Source organism: Staurois parvus, unplaced genomic scaffold, assembly GCF_062004578.1.
Source record: "Staurois parvus isolate SC_StPar_1 unplaced genomic scaffold, SC_StPar_1.0 ptg000530l, whole genome shotgun sequence".
NCBI lineage: Eukaryota > Metazoa > Chordata > Amphibia > Anura > Ranidae > Staurois > Staurois parvus.
Genome location: NW_028318326.1, coordinates 2096198 through 2118311, shown reverse-complemented (window position 1 = coordinate 2118311; position 22114 = coordinate 2096198). Strand labels below are relative to the sequence as shown.

General features: G+C 38.4%; 1 protein-coding gene across 5 annotated transcripts in view; it reads left to right on the top strand.

The window, feature by feature from the left end:
* The window catches only part of OSBPL6 (oxysterol binding protein like 6), a 315980-nt gene that overhangs the window by 202661 nt on the left and 91205 nt on the right, over positions 1 to 22114 (top strand). For 2 of the 5 annotated variants that reach the window (XM_089690436.1, XM_089690434.1), the window contains exons 8-10: positions 7238 to 7364; positions 8542 to 8645; positions 17294 to 17386. In XM_089690436.1, coding sequence (XP_089546562.1) covers positions 7238 to 7364; positions 8542 to 8645; positions 17294 to 17386 — 324 coding nt within the window. Of the gene's footprint in view, positions 1 to 6264; positions 6313 to 7237; positions 7365 to 8541; positions 8646 to 17293; positions 17387 to 22114 lie in introns of all 5 variants that reach the window. The other 3 variants (XM_089690433.1, XM_089690435.1, XM_089690437.1) reach the window with 3 other exon arrangements.

The window sequence follows — 22114 nt, the reverse complement described above, 5'->3', positions numbered from 1 at the left end:
CTATATGTTTTTATGCCTTTGAGCAAAATATTGCATTAGTAACACAGTACACACTCAAAAAGCAACTTTAATGTTTAGTCTATTTCTTATTAGTGTACTAATTTACTAAATTAATAATTTTTATTAAAATAAAAAAGCATGAGTTTCAGCCTGCTGTAGTTGCCCATGAATCAACCGATTGCAGGGGAGGTAGAAAAATAATTAAAATAAGCTTTGTCTGGGGTTCCAATATAAATAAAAGATTTCTAATTATATTCCACCTGACACTGCCTGTATACGTATAATGGATTAATTTCTTACATGTGCATGGTAATTCCCAAATCAACCAGTAATGGTTCTGTCATTAAGCTACACTCTTGAATATAAATATATATATACATATAAAAAAAAATGTTTTCTTTCTAGAGGTAGATTTTCTGATGTATCATTTGATATATCCCTTCCTTTAGATTGTAAGCTCCACGAGCAGGGCCCTCCTATTCCTTCTGTACTGAAATGTATTGTAATTGTACTGTCTCCCTTATATTGTAAAGCGCTGCGCAAACTGTTGGCGCTATATAAATCCTGTATAATAATATAGGTAATTATAGAAACCATATATACTTAATATTACATATTGTGTCGTCCTCTGTGTGAGCAGTAACCTCTTTATATGGTCTCCCCCCACATGCCTACAGGAGGCTGAGTCTGACTCACTGGTGTGATGAGAATCACAATTTTATTTTATTTTGTTGTGGTCCTCTCCCTTCCGCTCCCTTCCCATGGGGTGTTTAGCATTGTTATAATTAATATTGTTTGTTTAGATCACTTTTGGACGTTAACCACTTGCTCTCCAAAAGATTTACCCCCCTTCCTGACCAGGTCATTTTTTGCACTGCGTTACTTTGACAATTGCACGGTCATGCAACACTGCACCCAAATTAAATTTATGTCCTTTTTTTTCCCCCACAAATTGAGCTTTCTTTTGGTGGTATTTGATCGCCTGTGCGGTTTTTATTTTTTTGCGCTAAAAAAAAAGAAAAGGCTGACAATTTTAAGAAAACAGTATTTTTGACTTTTTGCTATTAAACATGTCCCGTAAAAAAAAATTTTTAAAAATGAAATTTCATCATGAATTTAGGGCAAAATGTATTCTGCTCCATGCCTGTGCTAAAAAAATTCCCAATACGTGTAAATTGGTTTAAGTGAAAGTTATTGCATGTACAAAATGGCTGTGTATATATACTGGGATTTAATTTTTTTTTTATTTTTACTAATAATGGCGGCGATCAGCGACTTATAGTGGGATAGAGGAACTACGGCGGGCATTCTGAAAATGGGGGGAACTGACTTGGTGCCACTGAGCTCCCCAGTGACACCAATACAGTGATCAGTGCTAAATAAAAAGCACTGACACTGTACTAATGGCACTGGGCAGGAAAGGGTTAACATGAGGAGCAATCATAGGGTTAACTGTGTGCTGTTTCACAGTAAGCTCTGTGTGTGTGCTTCACTGTAATCACACTGCTTTGGATGGCTGTGCTGTGCACAGCCATCCAAAGCAGTATGCACGAGCCGTCAGGGAGGATGATGCTCGGCAATCACCGGGCAACGGTGAGTAATCATCGGCCGGGACCTGGTGGTTGACAGCCGTGGCTGTGAATGGTGGCGCGGGTAGGGTGCGCGTACGCGCCTCATGCACGCCCTCTACCCGGAAATGCAAAATCACGTGTATATATACATATACGTGATTTTGCATACCCGCACCACCCTTTAGTAGTATTTCTGCTATAGGATGGTCGGAAAGCGGTTAAGCTGTACATTTTTCTCTGGATGACAAGGTGTGAGAACTTAATTCCCAGAATGCCTGCAGTGTAGCACTGTTTCAGTTAAATTGTCCAGGGATGGACTGACCATTTGGAAACTCGGGCACTGCCTGAGGGCCCGGGGTCAGTAGGGGGCCCCATGAGATGCCCCTGGTACCTTTTTCATAGGCTATTTTGAGTTTGGGCAAGGACACAGGGGCCCCATGATCCCTTAGTGCCCGGGGGCCCCATGAGTTGTCTGTCCGCCCCTGATTGTCACACCTTGTATTCTTCCAAAAAGCAGCATGTGTCTTTTGTGAAACGCTTTGATGTTTTATGCTGCAACTCCTCTCTAAATTGTTGTAATTCTGAATGTAAACACCTTTGCTGTGCCATCATTTTAATCTATATTTGCAAAAAATTATGTTTTTAGCAAATTTTGTGCTACTATTCGTTCTGGTTGGTACACTAAGTTGCATAACGTGCCCATCTTTTCTTTGGGGTTTTCGGTATTCGTTGTGTCCCTGGGATGGCACAGTATTAGGCAGCCTGTTTGTGGTCTTTGATCCCTACCACATTTTGACTTTCCAATGTAACCATTTCTAAATAGTAGTTTATCATCTAATTTTGCTTTCCCAGATTTGATCTGTGAATTATTGTATGCGTATTCTGTGGTGTAGGATTCCACTGTACTAATATATTTTAAGGTGACATAACGAAAAAGGAGAAATGTCTTTTGAGTGTAGCATCGGGCAAGCAAATTTATTGGCACATATGTAGCAACTCACATAAAACTGGTAAAAAGACTGCTTATCTACAAGTAAGCACCGCTCTGCACCATCCTGGTGGTGCTTACTTGTTGATGAGCGTTCTTTTTACCAGTTTTCTGTCAGTTGCTACATATGTGTCAATAAATTTGTTTGCCCAATGCTACACTCAGAAGTTGCTTCTAGCTCCCAAGATATAGCAGCCTCCGAGTGTAACTGGACGTTTACTGGTGTGGGCTGCATGGATTTATTGTTTTTTTTACTATCCGGAATTTGTGGACTCTTCATTTCATGGTGCACCAAAATTGCCCCTTGTTAGGTTTTTAAAGAGAAAGTGACTTTTGGTATGAGTGATTTAGAATGACAGATGCCAGGAATATTGGGAGAGTCCTTCATCAGACACAAAGGTCCATTCCCCTAATTATCCGAAACTGTGACAAGCGTGGACAATTCTTGTGCCTGTGTTAATGAAACAACGGTTACGTGCTTCCCTAATACTGTAAATAACATTGACCACTTCAAACCCGGGCACTTTTACCCCCTTCCTTCCCAGGCCAATTTTCAGCTTTCAGTGTTGTTGCACTTGGAATGACAATTATGCGGTCATGCAACACTGTACCCATAAAAAATTTGTACCATTTTTTTTCACAGAAATAGAGATTTCTTTTGGTGGTATTTAATTACCACTGGGATTTTTATTTTTTTGCTAAATAAAAAAAATCCTGAAACTTTTGGAAAAAAAACGCATTTTTCTTTGTTTCTGTTATAAAAGTTTGCAAATAAATAACATTTCTTCATAAATTTAGGTCAAAATGTATTCTGCAACATTTCTTTGGTGAAAATAACCCAAATTAGTGTATATTATTTAGTCTGTAGGAAAGTTAGAGTCCACAAACCATGGTTGGTCAATCAGTCTTGATTTACTGACGGCCCATCTCATTTCTTGAGGCCCGAAAACGCCAGGATAGCACAAATACCCCCCCCCCATATTACCCATTTTTGGAAAATAGACAGTCCAAGGTATTTAGTAAGAGGCATGGTGAGGTTGTAATTTTTTGTTACACTTTTTTGGAAAATGTAAAAATGTTAAAGAAAAATAATCACAAATTTAAAAAAAAATTTATTTTTTACATATTGTCACCAGTCCAGTAGGGCGTTGTTATATAACTGGTGTGGCGGTGATCAGGGACACTGACTGGTGACAGTGTAAAAAAATAAAAATATTTTTTTTTAAATATTTATTTTTTTTAAAAAATGTTATGTTATTTTTCCTTTTTTTTTCTATTTTTTTTTTTTCAACACACTGTGACCAAAGCAATACAATGTTACCATAGTAACATTGAACTACTCTGGGCAAGTGAGCAAGATTTAAATTTTTTTTATTTTTTACACATTATGATTGCTAATACCAATGTATTTCATTGATATTTACAATCATTGTTACTGAATGAAACTGATTAATTCAGTCTTTTGTTGTGATTAGCTGTGATTGGGCAAAGCTCATCACATGATACAGATGGGTTGTGATTGGCGCTGTCTGTACCATGTGACTACTTTGACCAATCACAGCTAACACAAATGTATACGTTTGGCATGACACAAAGCCATCCATTGTATACAATTGACATGTGTTCTGCTGTGATTGGTCATAGCGGTCACATGACACTGGCAACGGGCCAGTGTAGTGATATGTCATCGGCTGTGTCCCGCTGTGATTGTCAGCAGTGAGAGCCAATGGCTCCAGCTGCTGTCTCAGCCAATGAGGAGGGAGAGTCCCTGGAGAACCGAGGCTCTTGTGCACATCAATGGATTGCAATGGGTTCAGGTGAGTATTGGGGGGGCTGCTCCACACAAGTTTTTTTTTACCTTAATGAATAGAATGCATGAACTTAAAAAACCTTGAGCCTTTACAACCACTTTAACCACTTCAATACAGGGCACTTTTACCCCCTTCCTGCCTAGGCCAATTTTTAGGTTTCAGCGCTCTCACACTTTGAATGACAATTGCGCGGTCATGCAACACTGTACCCAAACTAAAATTTTAGCATTTTGTTCACAGAACTAGAGCTTTCTTTTGGTGGTATTTAATCACCACTGGGGTTTTATTTTTTGCTAAATTAACAAAAAAAGACTGAAAATTTTGAAAAAAAACCCCACATTTTTCTTTGTTTCTGTTATAAACGTTTGTAGATAAATAATTGCGCTTCATAAATTTAGGCCAAGATGTATTCTCCTACATTTCTTTGGTGAAAATAACCCAAATCAGTATTTATTATTTGGTCTGTAGGAAAGTTATAGAGTTCACAAACTATGGGATATATCTGAAAATAGATCAATCCTGAAGTACTGACAGCCTATCTAACTTCTTGAGGCCCAAAAATGTCAGAACAGTACAGATATCCTCCAAATGACCCCTTTTTGCAAAGTAGACAGTCTGACGTATTTCATAAGAGGCGTTTTTTTAATTTGTAATTTTTTGTCATAACTTTTTTGGAAAATTAAGACATTAAAAAAATTATTTTCACGATTTTTATTTTTTTTACATACTGTCACCAGTGCAGTACAGCATCAGCATATAACTGGTGTGGCAGTGATTAGGGACACTGACTGTGATTGTGCGGAAAAAAAAAATGTATTTTTTTTACATTTTTATTTTTTATTAAATTTTTTTCTTTTTTTAAGATTTTTGTTTTTCATATTACACTATGACCAAAGTAGTATAATGTTACCTTAGTAACATTGTACTACTTTGGGGAAGTGATCAGTATTTTGTTTTTTTTATACAATTTGATTGCTATAAGCAAACATTTAACTGAATGAAATCGATTAATTCAGGTTTTTTTTGTTGTGATTAGCTGTGATTGGCCACGGCTAATCACAAGACACAGATGTTTGGCCCAGCCTGTGCATGTGATCGCTGTGATCATTCACAGCTAGACACACTTGTATACAATGGATTGCATGAAAGGAAGCCATCCATTGTATACAACTATCATGTGACCTGCTGTGATTGGTCGCAGCAGGTCACATGGTACTGGCAACGGGGCTGGTACACAGATCTGTCATCGGTCGTGTCTGAGGTACATGGCCAGTGACAGATCGCGCCGCAGAGCGGCCCTGCGGGCACTCACAATCCTCGGTCCGGGAAGGACGTCATATGACACACTCCTGGAAGGACGAAGTTTTCGCCCGGCTGTCATTTTGACAATAGTCCGGGCGGCAACTGGTTAAAACAATGCTGCAGTATATTTTGTTGTATTGTTTATGTGCAGATCACCTGCATGTAGTTTCACCTTGTAAATGCAAAAAAGAAGGTGAAAGGGTCTCAGATAATTTCTTACAATTTATTCCTCTATCCTGAAAAAGGCGGTAATGAGGAAGTTTCGAGGTTGGCAGTGATGCCCCCCACTGATGTCTGTAGCTGTATGTACTCGAAACATTCTCATCATGGAACTTTTCTGCCAGTTTTTCCACAGTGAAACATAACAGTAAGGAAGTCCTTCTCTCAGCAGCTCATCTTACCCTGCTGAGCAGATTCTTGTAAACTGGAGGAATGCCTTATTGTGGAATTAAAGGCAGGCTTTATATCGTGTTGTGGACTAAAATCATTATTTTTCTTCTAAAAAGGGTGCATCCAAAAGCAGAAATTACACACCGTTAAAGAGCTTTTTTATCTTAGATATTTGCTATCATAGGTTGTGTTTTTTTTACAGTGTTCCCCTTTAAAGGAGCAGCATTACTTTTTTCCTTTGTGTATTGATGTAAGTATATGCCTCAAATGGTTGTAAGTTATTAGAGGCTTTCTGTACAAAATTATATTGGCTGAAAAGTTTGTTCAACAAACTGCAAAGTTTGAAAAATGCTCTCACCCACAGCGCTTAGTGTGAATTCTGTTTACTGGAATGTGGCCACTTGCACTCTTGTATGAATGAATAAACTCACAAATGCAATTGCTTAGCTTAATCAGTTTAGTTTTCTTGTAAATTAATAAGACTGATCCACAAATACACCTCTACAAAATTTCACATTGTTTCAGTTGGTAGAGCACTTTACCACTTGCACTCTTGTATTGAGATAAAAATGTGAACTTTTAGTCTTGTGTATATCTGTTGTATTGTGTTGTGAATTAAAGTGTTACTAAACCCACAACAGTAAAATCAGTCTTTATATGCAGTAAAGCATGCTGGGTATACTCACTGTGGAACCTAAGGGGTTAATCCTCTGCATTTTGTAAAAAGGCCTTTTGGTGCTGTTTTATCTGCCCCTCCTCTTGTTCAAATGTCCACCTGATAAGACAGACTGAACCTGTAGTCACATGCACATGCTCAGTTTTGTGTGTATTGCTAGAGGGTTTTTTTTTTTTTTTTGGGAGGGTGCATGTGATCAGCATAGGGGCAATTGGCACCGTCCAGGCAGAGGGTCAGGGGTTTTGCATCCTCCTAGAGCAAAAAAAAAAAGCTTTAACCAGTGCTCAGCTGAAGTCACAAGACTGCTCTAACTGCTGATGAGAAAATGTATTTAGCAGTTTATATTTACTAAAATAATTGCATTTCCATTTTCTGTGTACTGCGGGAGACCAGATATAATGAATGCAGGGTCCTGGGTTTAGTAACACTTTAATATCACTGTCCCACAAATAGTTCATTAGTTTCTATAGACCTAAATTTATCTTCTCCTATTTTCCAGGTTCCACAGAATAACTTCACGTGGCAGTCTCCCATCCCATGCAGCAACAGCCTTCCATGTACCACCGGTCAGAGTAAGGTTGTGGCATGGCTACAGGACTCGGAGGAGATGGATAAATGTGCCGAGGGTACTTTCCTAACATTTTAAAAAAATTATAGGAAAAATTGCTAAACTTATATTTAAGCTAGGATGATAGCCAAAATGTTTTTCCTAGTTTTGATTTGGGAGTGGGGAAAGTTACTGACAAAAAAAAGTCCAGGGAAATTTACAATCTTACAGTTGTCACTTTGAGAGGGGATATGTTCTAATAGGGACAGCTGTTTAAATGACAACCATCCCTCACTTTTGAAAAAAATCTGGAAAAATTCTAACCCTTCTCCACTATCTCAATAACTACAAAAAATATTTAGTTGATCCGGAAGACTCATTGCTTTGGATTACTGTCATTTGCACACTGCTTTTTTTTTTTTACATAATTAACGTGAACCTGGGCTGGCCTAAAATTTTGTAGCGTAACAGATGTTGGGAAGTGCAGAGACCTTGTGGTCCCTGCAGGTACCATTAAATCATTTCCTGTGTTCCTGTTTAGCTCTCTTGGATCTGTGGCCCAGGATCACCTTGGGGCTTTAAAAACTGCCCCAGTTGAGGACAAGCTCCACCCTTCCCAGTGGTAAATCCCACCCCTGTTTTTTAGCTGTCAAAAGCCAGTGCCTCTATGTACGATTATATTCTGGCATTTGACAGTTGATTGATAGGGTGGAGCTTAGTACCATGAAGGTGCAAGGCTTAAAATAATTTGATCTGTACCATACTCTGTACCACTTTCAGTTGGAAGATTCGGATATTTGGAAACCTCCATTTTAGCCAAATGGACAATCCAAAAGAAACATTTATAGAATTTGCATACACAGATATGCAAACGACACGAACATCTTTGGTATTCATCTATTTAATATTGGTAGATGAGGCATAATGCTTTGAATGTGTTTCTCTGTTTTAGAATTGGAATGCAGGTCATTTAGACTGCTGATTGAGGCTAGACATAGACATCCATTTAATTACTTCCTTCTTGATATCTTCATATCTGATGTATATGGAAGACTGTCGATTCACAGGGAAAGTCAGTTGAATAATAAGCAAGATTAGACATCGTTTAGAATGCTAATGTTATCGATCTGCCTATACACAGTACAACATGGCTTTATGGAAGCATTGTGATCAGTTTGCAAGATATTCTAATTTGATTTTAATTCAGGAAGTGTTTGATAATTGATTCTGATATATTTCTATGTTTCTTTTACTAGATTTGGCCCAGTGTCAGTCCAACCTGATTGAGCTTAGCAAACTACTTCATAATCTGGAAATGCTGCAAAGGACCCAGTCTGCACCCAATTTCATTGACATGCAGGTGGGGTCATGATTACCCTTAAAATATGTGCATGATTAAGGGCCACTTGAGTAGAAAATGTATAGAGTTCCTAAACAAATGACACTCAATGTGATAGATCAGTGTGGCCAGGAATCCTTTTGCCCTAGGAATTATTGTAAAGGTACATAACTAGGCTAACATAGTAGAATAAAATTGTTGGCATTTAAGACCAGTTACTTTTCTCCCTATTCAAGACCTAAGCTGTCCTTATAGTTTGCAGTTACTCTGTAAGTAAATATCATAAAACCATTCTGTAAATTGAGGAGTCTACTTCTACATCCCCAATGTCACCTGCTGCCCCTGTCCACCACTGGCACCATGGGAACTTCCTGCATTTCCTATGCAAATACCGACTTTTAGAAAGTTCATATAGTACAGTGTGTATGTACAGTATTATATTTTATCAGACTATAGCCATTCTTATCACTTCTATAACAGTGCAAATTATATGGTCCAAACATGGCAATCAAACTTTTTTCATGTTGTATGTGTACGTCAACACGGACACGAACATTCTATGTGCTGATGTGTGTTTAAAGAAAGAGAAAAGTATATCTAAAGCAGAAACCAGTTTTATTATTTTTGTATAAAGTAGGGTAGTTAGAACCTCTGTCAATCTGTCATTCTTGTCTCCAAGTGAGGTAGACTCATTCTTTCTTCTGGCGATCACTGTCACATAGATGGAAAGTGATTGGAAATTCAAACTGTTTCAAGTGTTACACTCTGAAAAGTCTACCTTTTCTATATAGATGTTTTCGCCTGAATATTCCCATGTTAACACATGGCAGTAAAGCTACGTTTTCTCTTTGTTTTGTTTTTTTTGTTTTTTCAAAGCACTAGCGACAAGACCTGTTACAATGCCAGTATTGATTTTTGAATCAGTGTTTGTCACGATGTATATACTGTACAGGGTCATCATTATAAGAGGTTGCTGCTGAATAGCAACAAGGTTACTCTGATGACTCAGATCTGTCAGACACTATTGGAAACCTGTTATTCCCATGCCATGAATGACCATGTTGTAGACTTGACTGTAAATTGCTGCATGATGCAGATTGTTTGATTCACGTGGTAAATACATCTCATTCTCTATTTTATACTAGCATTACATTTTCTGAAACTTAAGATCTGTGCTCAACATAGAAAAACATTAATGGATTTGTATTTAGAAGATTAGTTAGGCTGCAAGATACATTTGCAAATTACAGATCAACATGACTTTTGTGGAATAAATATATGTAATAATGTCCACCACGTGGTACCTGGAAAAAGACATACAATACAAAAAAGTGATAAATACTAAATATTAGATGATTTTATATCGGTTTTATGGATAGAAGTATGAGTATGTTCCCACAATAACACATGCAGCAACATGTGTTGTGGCATTGCTCTTTGCCCCTCATTTTCAAATGTGCTACATTTTAAAAAAGAAATCCCTTTCATTGGTAACCACAGAGCATTTACTCCAAAAATGCAATATGTTGGATTGTTTCACAACATGTAGCGACTTGGCACTTTTTATGAGAATGTGCTCCATCTTAATATTGTTATCGTTTGCCATTTTTTCAGTAATGTTTATTATGCCAGCTACTCAAATGCAGGTTAATGCAGCCAAAGTGAATGAACCCTATTGCTAAATATAGTCTAGACATTATTTTATATTGAATATGTGATATGGTTCAGGACTGCTTGCATCCTAGAGGTTTTCAGATAACATTTTGCAATTGATGAAACTATTTTGAGAGGTTACATTTTCTTGTGAATAATTTGCCTAATTGTAGGTACCATAAGGTCCCTACACAGCTTATTAGCTTCTGAAAATTGTCCGGGTTGTTTCTGCTGCTGGGGTTTTGGTATATGAGTTTTTGTCACTAATATCTTTTTAATGCACATTAATGAATTTGAAACACCTGAAAAACTAACTTATTATTCCTGATAATTAAATAGTTGTTAACAGGGGCATACCTAAAAATCACAGGGCTCCATAGATGTTTTTTTATGGGGGTCCTCCTGAAGACGAAAAAAATTCAGTTGAACAACACCCTAATTACTACAGCTGGGTGTGACCTACCGCATATGTATATACTTTTACATCACTTTTTAAAAAAAATATTTTTTCTAATACTTGTGTAGTAAGGGCCAATGGACATATACGCGATTTTGTCCATATAGTGTGTGGGGGGGTGCACTTAGTGATGGCATGCTCCTGCTCGTAATGCCTGTGTCCAGGGCATACGTGTATAAGAGTACCTCTCAAAACAGCATACTGGAGCACATATTTCAGCCTGTCATTGGTTTTGACAGGCTGCAGGCAGCGGGCTGTTTGCTCCACCTGTGCCTCCTGAGCTTCTGTTTTTATGCTATATGGGCAAAAGCACCCATGTGCGTCAATGCTAAATACAATGCAAATTCCTGGAATTCATAATGTGTCATAATCACTTAGAATTCGAAATTGCACCTCTGCACCACAAATGTCAGTGCTTGCAATAGCCGATCAGGAACAGGTTACATGAATTTGTTTTAGGAGGCCCACAATGCGGCAAGAATGTCCATACTGGACACTCCGTCCTCAGTGCAATTCAGACTCAATGTTGATGTTCTTCCTCCAAGGGCACTGCATCCATCACTGAGACAGGTACAGCAGTTGAGTTCTGTTGCGTGGGCAGAGCCTGATGGGAAACCCTGAGACTAGTTCCCCATAAGATCCGCCTTCCTCCTGATTGGCAGTGAGTGGATTCCATAGCTGCTATTCAGTCCAATAGTGGGTATAAAATCCATCAACTGCCTTCAGTTGCCAATCTCAAGAAAGGTGAGCCAGAATAATGGCCATGGAATTCACTCACTGCCATCCTCTGTCAATCACAAGGCAGATGGATGGGCAAAAACCTTGCACGCTTTTGGCAAGTGAGAGTGGTGAAGTGCTCGTCTTGGACTCCAAGCTGGCATTAGTATATGGTGCTCACTTAGATGTGTGAAATGTTTGGTGTCCAGAAGGATTTTTTTTATTTTTTTTTACAGTAATACTATGCAGTCCCTGGCTGCTATTAGGCAAACATGTTTTATTTAGTTTTCTATAGTCAGGTCCATTTAACATTTTGTACTACAAATCAGTCTCAACAATAGATATCACAGATTTCTCAGTTTCTTTTCTCTCAAGAAAAACATTTATAGTGAACCAAAATTTCCCTATTCCTCTTTATAGATATTCATAATCTGTTCTGCTCTCTAATGCCAAGATCATCGATTCCTTTATGCACATCTCAATATTCTTTTTAGCATTTTTTCATAATAAAACACATTATTGTAGATAATGTAATTCGTTATCTTGTCTAACATAAACATACCATCTAGAAAAATATATATATAAGACAATGAATTATTTTAATATAGAATTAATAAAACACAAATAGGTAATTAAAAACAAAACACTGTAACTGTATATCTGATTTCATATCTTAGGGTTAGGGACTGATGTGAATGTACAAAATATATATATATATATATATATATATATATATATGCGTGTGTGTGTGTGTGTGTGTGTGTGTATATGTGTGTATATGTATGTATGTATGTGTATATATATATATATATATATATATATATATATATATATAAATGAATTATATATGTGTGTGTGAAGCGCTGCGCAAATTGCCAGCGTGGTATAAGTACCATAACAAATATAGGAATCTCAATTAACTTTATCGTTAAAGGCAATAATAAAATTCTTAAGAAGCCAAATTGAGGTCACTATAAAGACTAAACTACTACACTATAGTTTGAGCCACCCCAAAGTACCCTTTAGCTTTTCCATATTATACCATGTGGTATACTGAAAAGTGGTCATTATTTCCCAAAGCTGATCCACAGGCAACTCCTTAACTATATAGCAAGACCAGATGTAAAAAATGTCCTTATACTTTTTCTCTGGGTATCGAATTTATTCATCATGCACAATCTAAATATAATCTCCTTAAAATCCTCTAAAGTAGATGGGTTAGGATCCATCAAGTCACAATGGTCCTTTTTGCTTCCAAAAAACAAATAATTTCCCACCTCCGAAGTGCTACCTGTAGCCTTTCATTCACTTTGAAAGGATAATGTAATAAGCACATAGATGGGCACAACAAATGGTGGACCCAGGTATAGTATTCATAACTTATATAAACTTTTGCTAAAATTTCTCTGTTATCAGACACTGCCACCATAGGGGAATCAAATTAGATTTATTGAAATGATATTGTAGATAACCACACTGAATATGGTTATTTATGACCAAAATAAATGCCTGTAACCCATATGAACAAAAAGTGGCACTCAAAGCACCAATATACACTATATTGCCAAAAGTAGTGAGACGCCTACCTTTACACGTGTATGAACTTTAGTGGCATCCCAGTCTTAGTCCGTAGGGTTCAGTACTGAGCTGGCCCACCCTTTACAGCTATAACAGCTTCAACTCTTCTGGGAAGGCTGTCCACAAGGTTTAGGAGTGTGTCTATGGGAATGTTTGACCATTCTTCCCGAAGCGCATTTGTGAGGTTAGGCACTGATGTCGGACGAGAAGGCCTGGCTCACAGTCTCCACTCCAATTCATCCCAAAGGTGTTCTATTGGGTTCAGGTCAGAACTCTTTGCAGAACAGTCAAGTTTCTCCGCCCCATACTCGCTCATCCATGTCTTTATGGACCTTACTTTGTGCACTGGTGCGCAGTCATGATGGGACAGGAAGGGGCCATCCCCAAACTGTTCCCGCAAAGTTGTGAGCATAAAATTGTCCAAAATGTATTGGTATGCTGATGCCTTAAGAGTTCCCGTCACTGAAACTAAGGGGCCAAGCCCAACCCCTGAAAAACAGCCCCACACCATAACCCCCCTCCACCAAACTTTACACTTGGCACAATGCAGTCAGGCAAGTACCGTTCTCCTGGCAACCGCCAAACCAAGACACATCCATCGGATTGCCAGACAGAAGCGTGATTCATCACTCCAGAGAACATGTCTCCACTGCTCTAGAGTCCAGTGGCGGTGTGCTTTACACCACTGCATCTGACACTTTACATTGCACTTAGTGATGTAAGGCTTGGATGCAGGTCCTCAGCCATGTAAACCCATTGCATGAAGCTCTCTAATGCACTGTTGTTCTGCTAATCTAAAGGCCACTCGAAGTTTGAAGGTCTTTAGCTATTGACTCTACAGATAGTTGTTGACTTCTGACCGTGGAATATTGAGTAGAAAGGAAATTTCATGGATAGACTTATTGCACAGGTGGCAACCTATCACGGTACCACGCTTGAATTCGTTGAACTCCTGAGAGTGACCCATTCTTTCACAAATGTTTGTAGAAGCAGTCTGCATGCCTAGGTGCTAGGTGCTTGATTTTTATACACCTGGCACTTGCCACGAGAACGGTACTTGCCTGACTGCATTGTGCCAGGTGTAAGGTTTGGTGGAGGGGGATTATGGTGGAGGTTGTTTTTCAGGGGTTGGGCTTGGCCCCTTAGTTCCAGTGAAGGGAACTCTTAAGGCGTCAGCGTACGCAGACATTTTGGACAATTTCATGCTTCCAACTTTGTGGAAACAGTTTGGGGTTGGCCCCTTCCTGTTCCGATATGACTGCGCACCAGTGCTCAAAGCAAGGACTATAAAGACATGGATGAGCAAGCCTGGGGTGGAGAAACTTGACTGGCCTGCACAGAGTCCTGACCTCAATGCGATAGGACACCTTTGGGATGAATTGGAGTGAAGACTGCGAGCCAGGCCTTCTCGTCTGACATCAGTGCCTGACCTCACAAATGCGCTTCAGGAAGAATGGTCAAACATTCCCATAGACACCCTCCTAAACCTTCTGGACATCCTTCCCAGAAGAGTTGAAGCTGTTATAGCTGCAAAGGGTGAGCCAAGTCAACATTGAACCCTACGGACTAAGACTGGGATGCCATTAAAGTTCATGTGCGTGTAAAGGCCAGTACTTATGGCAATATAGTGTGTGTGTGTGTGTGTGTATATATGTGTGTGTGTGTGTATATATATATATATATATATATATATATATATATATATATATTTAAAATAACATTTGTAAAACAATTAAATCTATGATCATTAGATTGTTTCATTTGAAGCCAGGATATTGCTTAGTCTAAACTACATCCATTGTTGTATAAACATTTGCATTGTTTAACGAGTACTGAATATCCTATTCTTTAAATTACCTAAAAAGTGTGTAGGTGTTTGTTATGTGCAGTTTACCTCTATTACTCCTGTTTATTATACAGCAGTCCAGGGTTTCTGCCTGGGTGTGCTAAATTTATTTCAGTACTGTCAGCACAGGCGCATTGCAGGGCTGGTGACTTTTTTCAGCTTGTCTCAAGGCATCCATTTTATCTTTATCTAAAAATAAATAAAATAAAACCCCAAATTGACACATTAGTTTGGCAAATGTGATATGCTTTAAGGGTTGAAATAGATGGGCTTGTCTTTTTTTTTTTTTTCCAAACTAACCATGTAACTATGTAACAACTATGGCTTAACAAATGCAACTGAAACACAACCAGCAAATTATCTATGTAGTTTGTTTTATATTTGTTGTTTTTGTATTGGTTTTATGTTATAACACCATTTATAAACACGGCAGTGTTTTTGTGGATCCATCAAGGCAGCCAGGAAAGCAATATAGGAGCTATCACTGCTGGTTTAATATTAAAAGTGAAATTCTGGTACTGCCATCCTTATTCCTCCTTTAATATGTAAATCTCAACTCCATGCAAACCGCTAAATACATAGATGAATATCATAGATCAAAGCAGTTGTATTTCTGTCCATCCCTTTCTGAGATTTACACAGCACTGCCACATAGCCTGTCCTGTCTGGCAGGGCAAGATACCTGAATTTTCTCTACTTTAGCTTAGTAGCACTTACAGGTTTTGTCCCTTCTCCAGCCTGTGACTGGATAGTGAAAGTAGAAGTAGCAGACTGTCACTGTACTCCCTTCTACTATTAGCATGGTCCTTGAACTGCATCACAACTGATTAACTCCTTGTGCTGCTTCTCCATCTGCCAGTTTGATCGCTGCTGTACAAGAACTACAAAAGACTGATAACCAAGTCATATTCAGACTCCAATGAAGAAAAAAGCATCCAAGAGACCTTGGGACTTTGATGTGAGTTTATAGAAAGTAGTGATGGGACAAAAACTGGCTCAGGTTAGGCTGCTCACAACAGGAGTCCTACAGCAGGTTCTATGAGTGTAGGACACAACTTAGTCACATGAGCCCCATTGAGGCTTTAACTTGGGACTTGACTGCTTCCTGGAAGATAGTCTAAAACTAATGTAGATTATATTGACGTGCACAAAAAGTGGTCTTGCCCTAGTTTAAGAGCATTCAAGACTTCCTAGTTCAAATCCATATACGTCAACTTTTGTGGACTATATCCCTGGTTGGGGGGACTTTATCTCATATCAAGATTACAGTGCAATTTTTTTTGTCTAGTAAGTTTTTTTTTTTTTGTTTTTTTTTTATGGTTGGGGGGGGGGGGGTAATTTTTTCCACAGCTGCTGTTTTTTCTACAGTTGGCTAGTTATGTTTTTAATATGGTTTTGTGGTGATTTATGAGTTTTGTTTTTGACGTATAAACATATGACTTTTTATACATTGCACTGAGCAATCCTGGATAGATCTTAAGGGTTTTGGGTATAGCCACATTGCTACAACAGGTTGAGCCATAGCCAAGATTTTTAATTCAGTTTTTGGGATTGTTTACAGCAGTAATGGCTGACCTCCTGTGGTTACCCAGCAGCTTACTAGAAAAAAAACATGCACCAATGGAAGGGGCGACAGGCTAAATGATTGGTGTATAGCTTTTTTTTTTTTTTTTGCTTTTTGCTTTTTTTTTTTTTCTGGCAACCAAGTCATATTCAGGTATTTACATGGCTTACATTCTAAAAGGCACATCCATATTGGTGAATAAGGAGCTTCATAAATTGTGTCTTTTATGTCTACCTGGAGGTCAGATTTAACAAATAACTGTCCCAGAAGAAGTATGAAGGTCAAGTGTCCTAACATCACAAGCTGCATGCTCTTTTTATGTCATTGATTAGCTAGGTAGTGCAGTAAGGATATGGATGGCACCCCTTGGAATTTACACCTTTCAAACCCATTTAGCTATGATCGCTCCTAAATTTCTATCTATACAGTTTCCTTTTAAGGTACCCAGACAATTTAGCCATTCATTTGGCCATGCTGATAAATCAAGTCTGGCATGCACATCTACTGGACAACATTTGTCAGACAAACTCCCCTAAACTTTGTATCATATCTCTGCTTACAGTATGTGGCTATTGCTTAAAATTGTATAACCTGTCCACTTGACATGCTGAAAATTTGCACTAATTTAATATCATTAATCTCATGCTTTAAGATTTGTATAATTTCCAGAGATTTGATCAGACCCTTTGCTGTTTTGTATGGCTACCTTTTTATACGTTGCCTTGAGAAAAGTGGGCGCTTGTGTGAAACTGATCACTAATATTGTATCATGTCAGCATGTCTTGTCATTGCTTCTGGCTTTATGTCTAAACTTTAATGGCTTTCTGTTGCTTTTAATGCTTTGTGCAATTTAGGCTAACTGTGTAGATATGTCAAAGAAAGACAAGCGCACGGCGAGGAGGTGGAGAACAAAAAGTGTCAGCAAAGATGCAAAAATACAACTTCAGGTACAATTTTAATCCCTAATCCAATATAGCTTTTTTCAGCCTGCCCCAAATCTTTACAAGGACTAACATTAAAAGGTAGCTGTACTGTTAAAACACAAAAGTGTAATTTTTTTCATCTATCCAGGGACACCAAAAGCCTTTGCCAATATAACCTCTTACATCTACTTTCCTTCCCCTATCTTTGGGGAGGTGACATCACAAGCTTTTAGGGATATGAGGCTTTGGACCCCGATTTCTTTCGATCATACAGGCGTTATATATGCTAACCCGAGACCTAAGGTTAGACTCCATAGCTTCCAATCAGACCCTTTTCAAATATTAAGGGTTACCAGGGAGGGATGTCCTCTTTTCCCCTTGATATCTGCTATAACTATTGAATCCTTGGCCATTGCCATGCGATCTCATCCCAATTTTCGGGGGGTGACCTGTGGAAATCAAACCCGTAAATGCACCCTCTTTGCTGATGACTTACTCCTATTTATATCCTCACCATTAATCTCCTTACTCAATATACATAAATTATTAGAGGATTTCAGGGACGTCTCGGGCCTTAAAATAAATATACACAAATCAGTTGCAATGAACATTAATTTTCCCCAGGCACTGGTGTCCCTATTGCAGGCTGCATTTCCTTTCCTTCTAGGTTTGAAGCCAAAATAATTTGATTTGTTTGGAGTGGTAAAGGCTACAGACTGTTTAAACTGGTTCTCTTTGCACACAAGACGAAAGTCAGTCTGGGTCTCCCGCAGCTCGCCTTATACTATCCGGTTGCCCAGCTTGCACAGTTTACAGTTTTACGGTGGTATACTCCCACATTGAAAAACCCAAATGGATAAATATGGAGAGAACAGACTTCATTAAATGGCAGCCCTCCAAGAACAGACCACTTCCCTAGCTGATTGGGACAAGGTGCGACACAATCGTAATCTTGTCATCTTTTTTCCCATTATCTCATACGTTTAATAACCCGGCATTTCCTCCGGGGATGGACACAGAGGCAGTTCACTAGTGGCTCAATAAAGGCCTCTATAGGATAGATCATTTCTTGACCCCTTAAGGTGCCCGTTACCCTTCTACATTGTCAATCTGAACTGAAAACGCCCACCTTGGAGATCTTTTGGTTTTACAAACTTTCCCAGTTTCTAAAGTCGTTAGGACCTGAGGTTCTCCAGAATCCTAAAATATCTACTTAAGAACAGTGGTGCTCACAAGACATGGGTCGGAGAGGTGGGATTTCGGTCATTTATAGGCTCTTGCTAGATACTGCTGACAAAATGCCTTATATGCAGGCCTTTACCTGGACTTAGACTTGGAAAGGGATGTGGATCACTGGCACATCTGTTTCTACTATGCCTTTAAGGGAGTCATGAATATCTCATTGGTAGAAGAAAGTGTGAAAGTTATGACTAGATGGTATATGGTTCCCTCCAAACTCTCGGGGATCTTTCCAGGCACCTTGCCCCTGTGTTTTCGTGGCTGCCACTCCACCGGCACCATGTACCATATTTGGTGGGAATGCCCAAAATTACGAGGTTCTTGAAACAAAATTTTTGTTCTAATTAGGAAGGTCTCGGGAATTCCAGTACCCCAACTATCCTGAGTGGCCTCACTGAATGAACCGGTGGGGTGGCAGCCTTCCTTGAAACAAAGTTTAATCCTCTTTTTGCTGCTAAGCTGCAAAGCTCACCATAGTTCGTTTGTGGAAAGAGTCCTCTGTATCGGTCTCTGTATTTAGATGATCCTGGATAATGCTCAATGAGCAACTTGCTAGCGAGCTTTATGATATCTCTAAACATTTAGAGCATATTTGGGGCCCTTGGGCAGAATATGTTCATGTTGATCTTTAGTGCGAACTAACTTTTTACTTTTCCTCTACTCAGTGAGGCCTTTAGGATTCGTTGCCGCTGTTCCAGGTCTTCCCTCCCTCCCTTTCTTCTTCTTCCCTTCTTTTCATGCTTTTCCTTTTTCCGTTTCTCTTTCTCATGGAACCCCTTTTTTATGTGTATCTCATTGTTAAGGTCTCATAATTGAGCTCCCATACATTGTTTTGATGGGGCAAAGGGCTCTGGTTTGAATCACTTCTGCTCTGACTACACAGAAATAAGTATACCATCTGATGTACTCCTCATTGGTGTGGAGCCCTTCACTCTCCCCTTGTTGGCAGGCATTGTAATTTTAATTGCTGTGCTGCTTTTCTACCTTTTGTAGTTTATATACAGTTTACTGGGACCTGTTTTTTTTAATGTTTGGCCATGGTGTTGGCCTATTTTTGTATGTCTTTTGTGCTGACACTCTTTGAAAACAATAAAAATAGGTTGAAAGAAAAAACGTAAAGCTCCTTCATTACGAAAAAGCCATATTTCCACTCCTGTACTAGACTGAATTTATGATGAGAAACTTGCAACTTTACAGGAGAGAAATTTATTTTATTACTACAGTGAAACTTGGGATTATTATACAGAAAGAAAATAAATCTTTTAGCACTCATTTTAAAAGGATTTCAGTAAGTGCACTAGAATGACCTATTTTAGTACCTACCTTTCAGAAACAGATAGCCGTCTGATTACTTCCTTGCAGAGCATGTAGTTCGATCTTAAGGGAAGTTGTTTTTTTTTCTCCACAAAAGAGTTCCACTTAAAGTTATGTCTAAAATCCCAAATCCGTGAGATTTGAAAATCTCTCTAGCAGTGAGACTGCAGCCACACAGTGGTTAACTGGTTGTTTAATCTAGGAGATAAGAGAAGCACTTTTACTTACCTGATCCTAAGCTCTCGTGCAGGCAGTGCTTTCTTATGATCCAGGGCAGGACTGTCCCTCAGCATCATCATGTCTAATGCAGGGCTATAGACCCTGCATTAATCTTGATGACATCAGGCCCTTAGAATGTTGGAGCATAGGGGAGAAGACGGTGCAGGGAGTGGTCTAGCTGTTCAGAAGGTTGGGTAAATAGATCTTTTGAGCAATTAACCCTAGCAGAGTTTGCACAGCCCGACTACAAGAGATACTTTTTATGTTTCCTAGAGTTGGGCTTTAAAGTAAACTTGTGGATAAATGAAAAGTGACAAACTAACATGGCAAAAACATTTTGGAGAGCTGCTAGGATTTCAATGGTTTTTCCAATGGTACAAACACAAGGATATCTTTAAACAAGCTAATCAGTTTGGGTGAGTCAACTCTCAAACACTCAGGCCTCCCTCAGTGAGTACCTGGAAGCTACGCATAGAATATAGAAGGGTGCCAAACCACAAAGTGAAATAGTCTAAAGTGCCTTTGTTTGTAATACCATCACATTAAATCAACCAATGGGGTTTGGGTTAGCAAAACTCTCCCTTCATCAGGAATTAGAAGAATGGAATAAAGACCTGAATTGACTCATTGGAACCTATATCCAAATGGTTATGTATCTGATCTGGTGCAAAATCTACTTTTGAATTAGAATTCTAACAGTGTAATCGCAAACTAACATGAGAGGTAGGTGACAACTTTCGCTGTCCGCACATACTAGTCTCTGTGAAATCCATGTAAGAGCAGATTCACACATGTCAATAAACAATATAAACCCTGGTGAATTATATTAATAGCAGATCAATATATTCCAAAGTCTACATCATTGCACCTTGAGAATGTAGTCCTGGGAAATAACTATATAAATAGGAGCTGCTATTATGCAACAATAACCCAAAATATATCAAATTTGTGAAACTATATAAATATAACCACAATAATAGCGTTCACAAAATACAACTGAAAAAAATCAATACAACTGAAAAAATAAAATTAATAATAATAAATAGTAATCCACCACCAAATGAAATATAATGTGTGGAAAAAACAAAACTAAATAATGGATCCTCATTACAGTCCATTAAATAAAGTTTATATAGAGCTTATATGATCTTCAATCAATGAAGTTATGGAATCATAAAATTTCCTTCACCAATAAATACTCCAGTGCTCAACACCCCATCAAAGTGAAAACTCACCAGAAACTGGTGAAATACCAGCATATCTTTATAAACTCAGATGTGATAAACTCCACAGCATACCATTTATAATCAGCTGAAGTTCCCAATGAACTCCATAGGTCACATGTGAACAAAGTAAAGAACACTCTCCATAGCATGATAACGTTTCAGAAATTTATTCCAACAGAATACCCCCATAAAAACTGCACTCACATAATGTCTGAAAGATTTTAAACATACAAGGCTTTTTGATGTACTGACATTATGTGAGTGCGGTTTTTATGGGGGTATTCTGTTGGAATAAATTTCTGAAACAGTATCATGCTATGGAGAGTGTTCTTTACTTCGCATGTGACCTATGGAGTTCATTGGGACCTTCAGCTGATTATAAATGGTATGCTGTGGAGTTTATCACATCTACTGAGTTTATAAAGATATGCTGGTATTTCACCAGTTTCTGGTGAGTTTTCACTTTGATGGGGAGTTGAGCACTGGATTTATTGGTGAAGGAAACTTTAAGATTCCATAACTTCATTGATTGAAGATCATATATCCTCTATATGGACTTTATTTAATGGGCTGTAATGAGGATCCCTTATTTAGTTTTGTTTTTTCCACACGTATTTCATTTGGTGGTGGATTACTATTATTATTACTATTATTAATAATAATAATACATTTTTTCAGTTGTATTGATTTTTTCAGTTGTATTTTGTGAGCGCTATTATTGTCGTTATATATGTTCACAAATTTGATATATTTT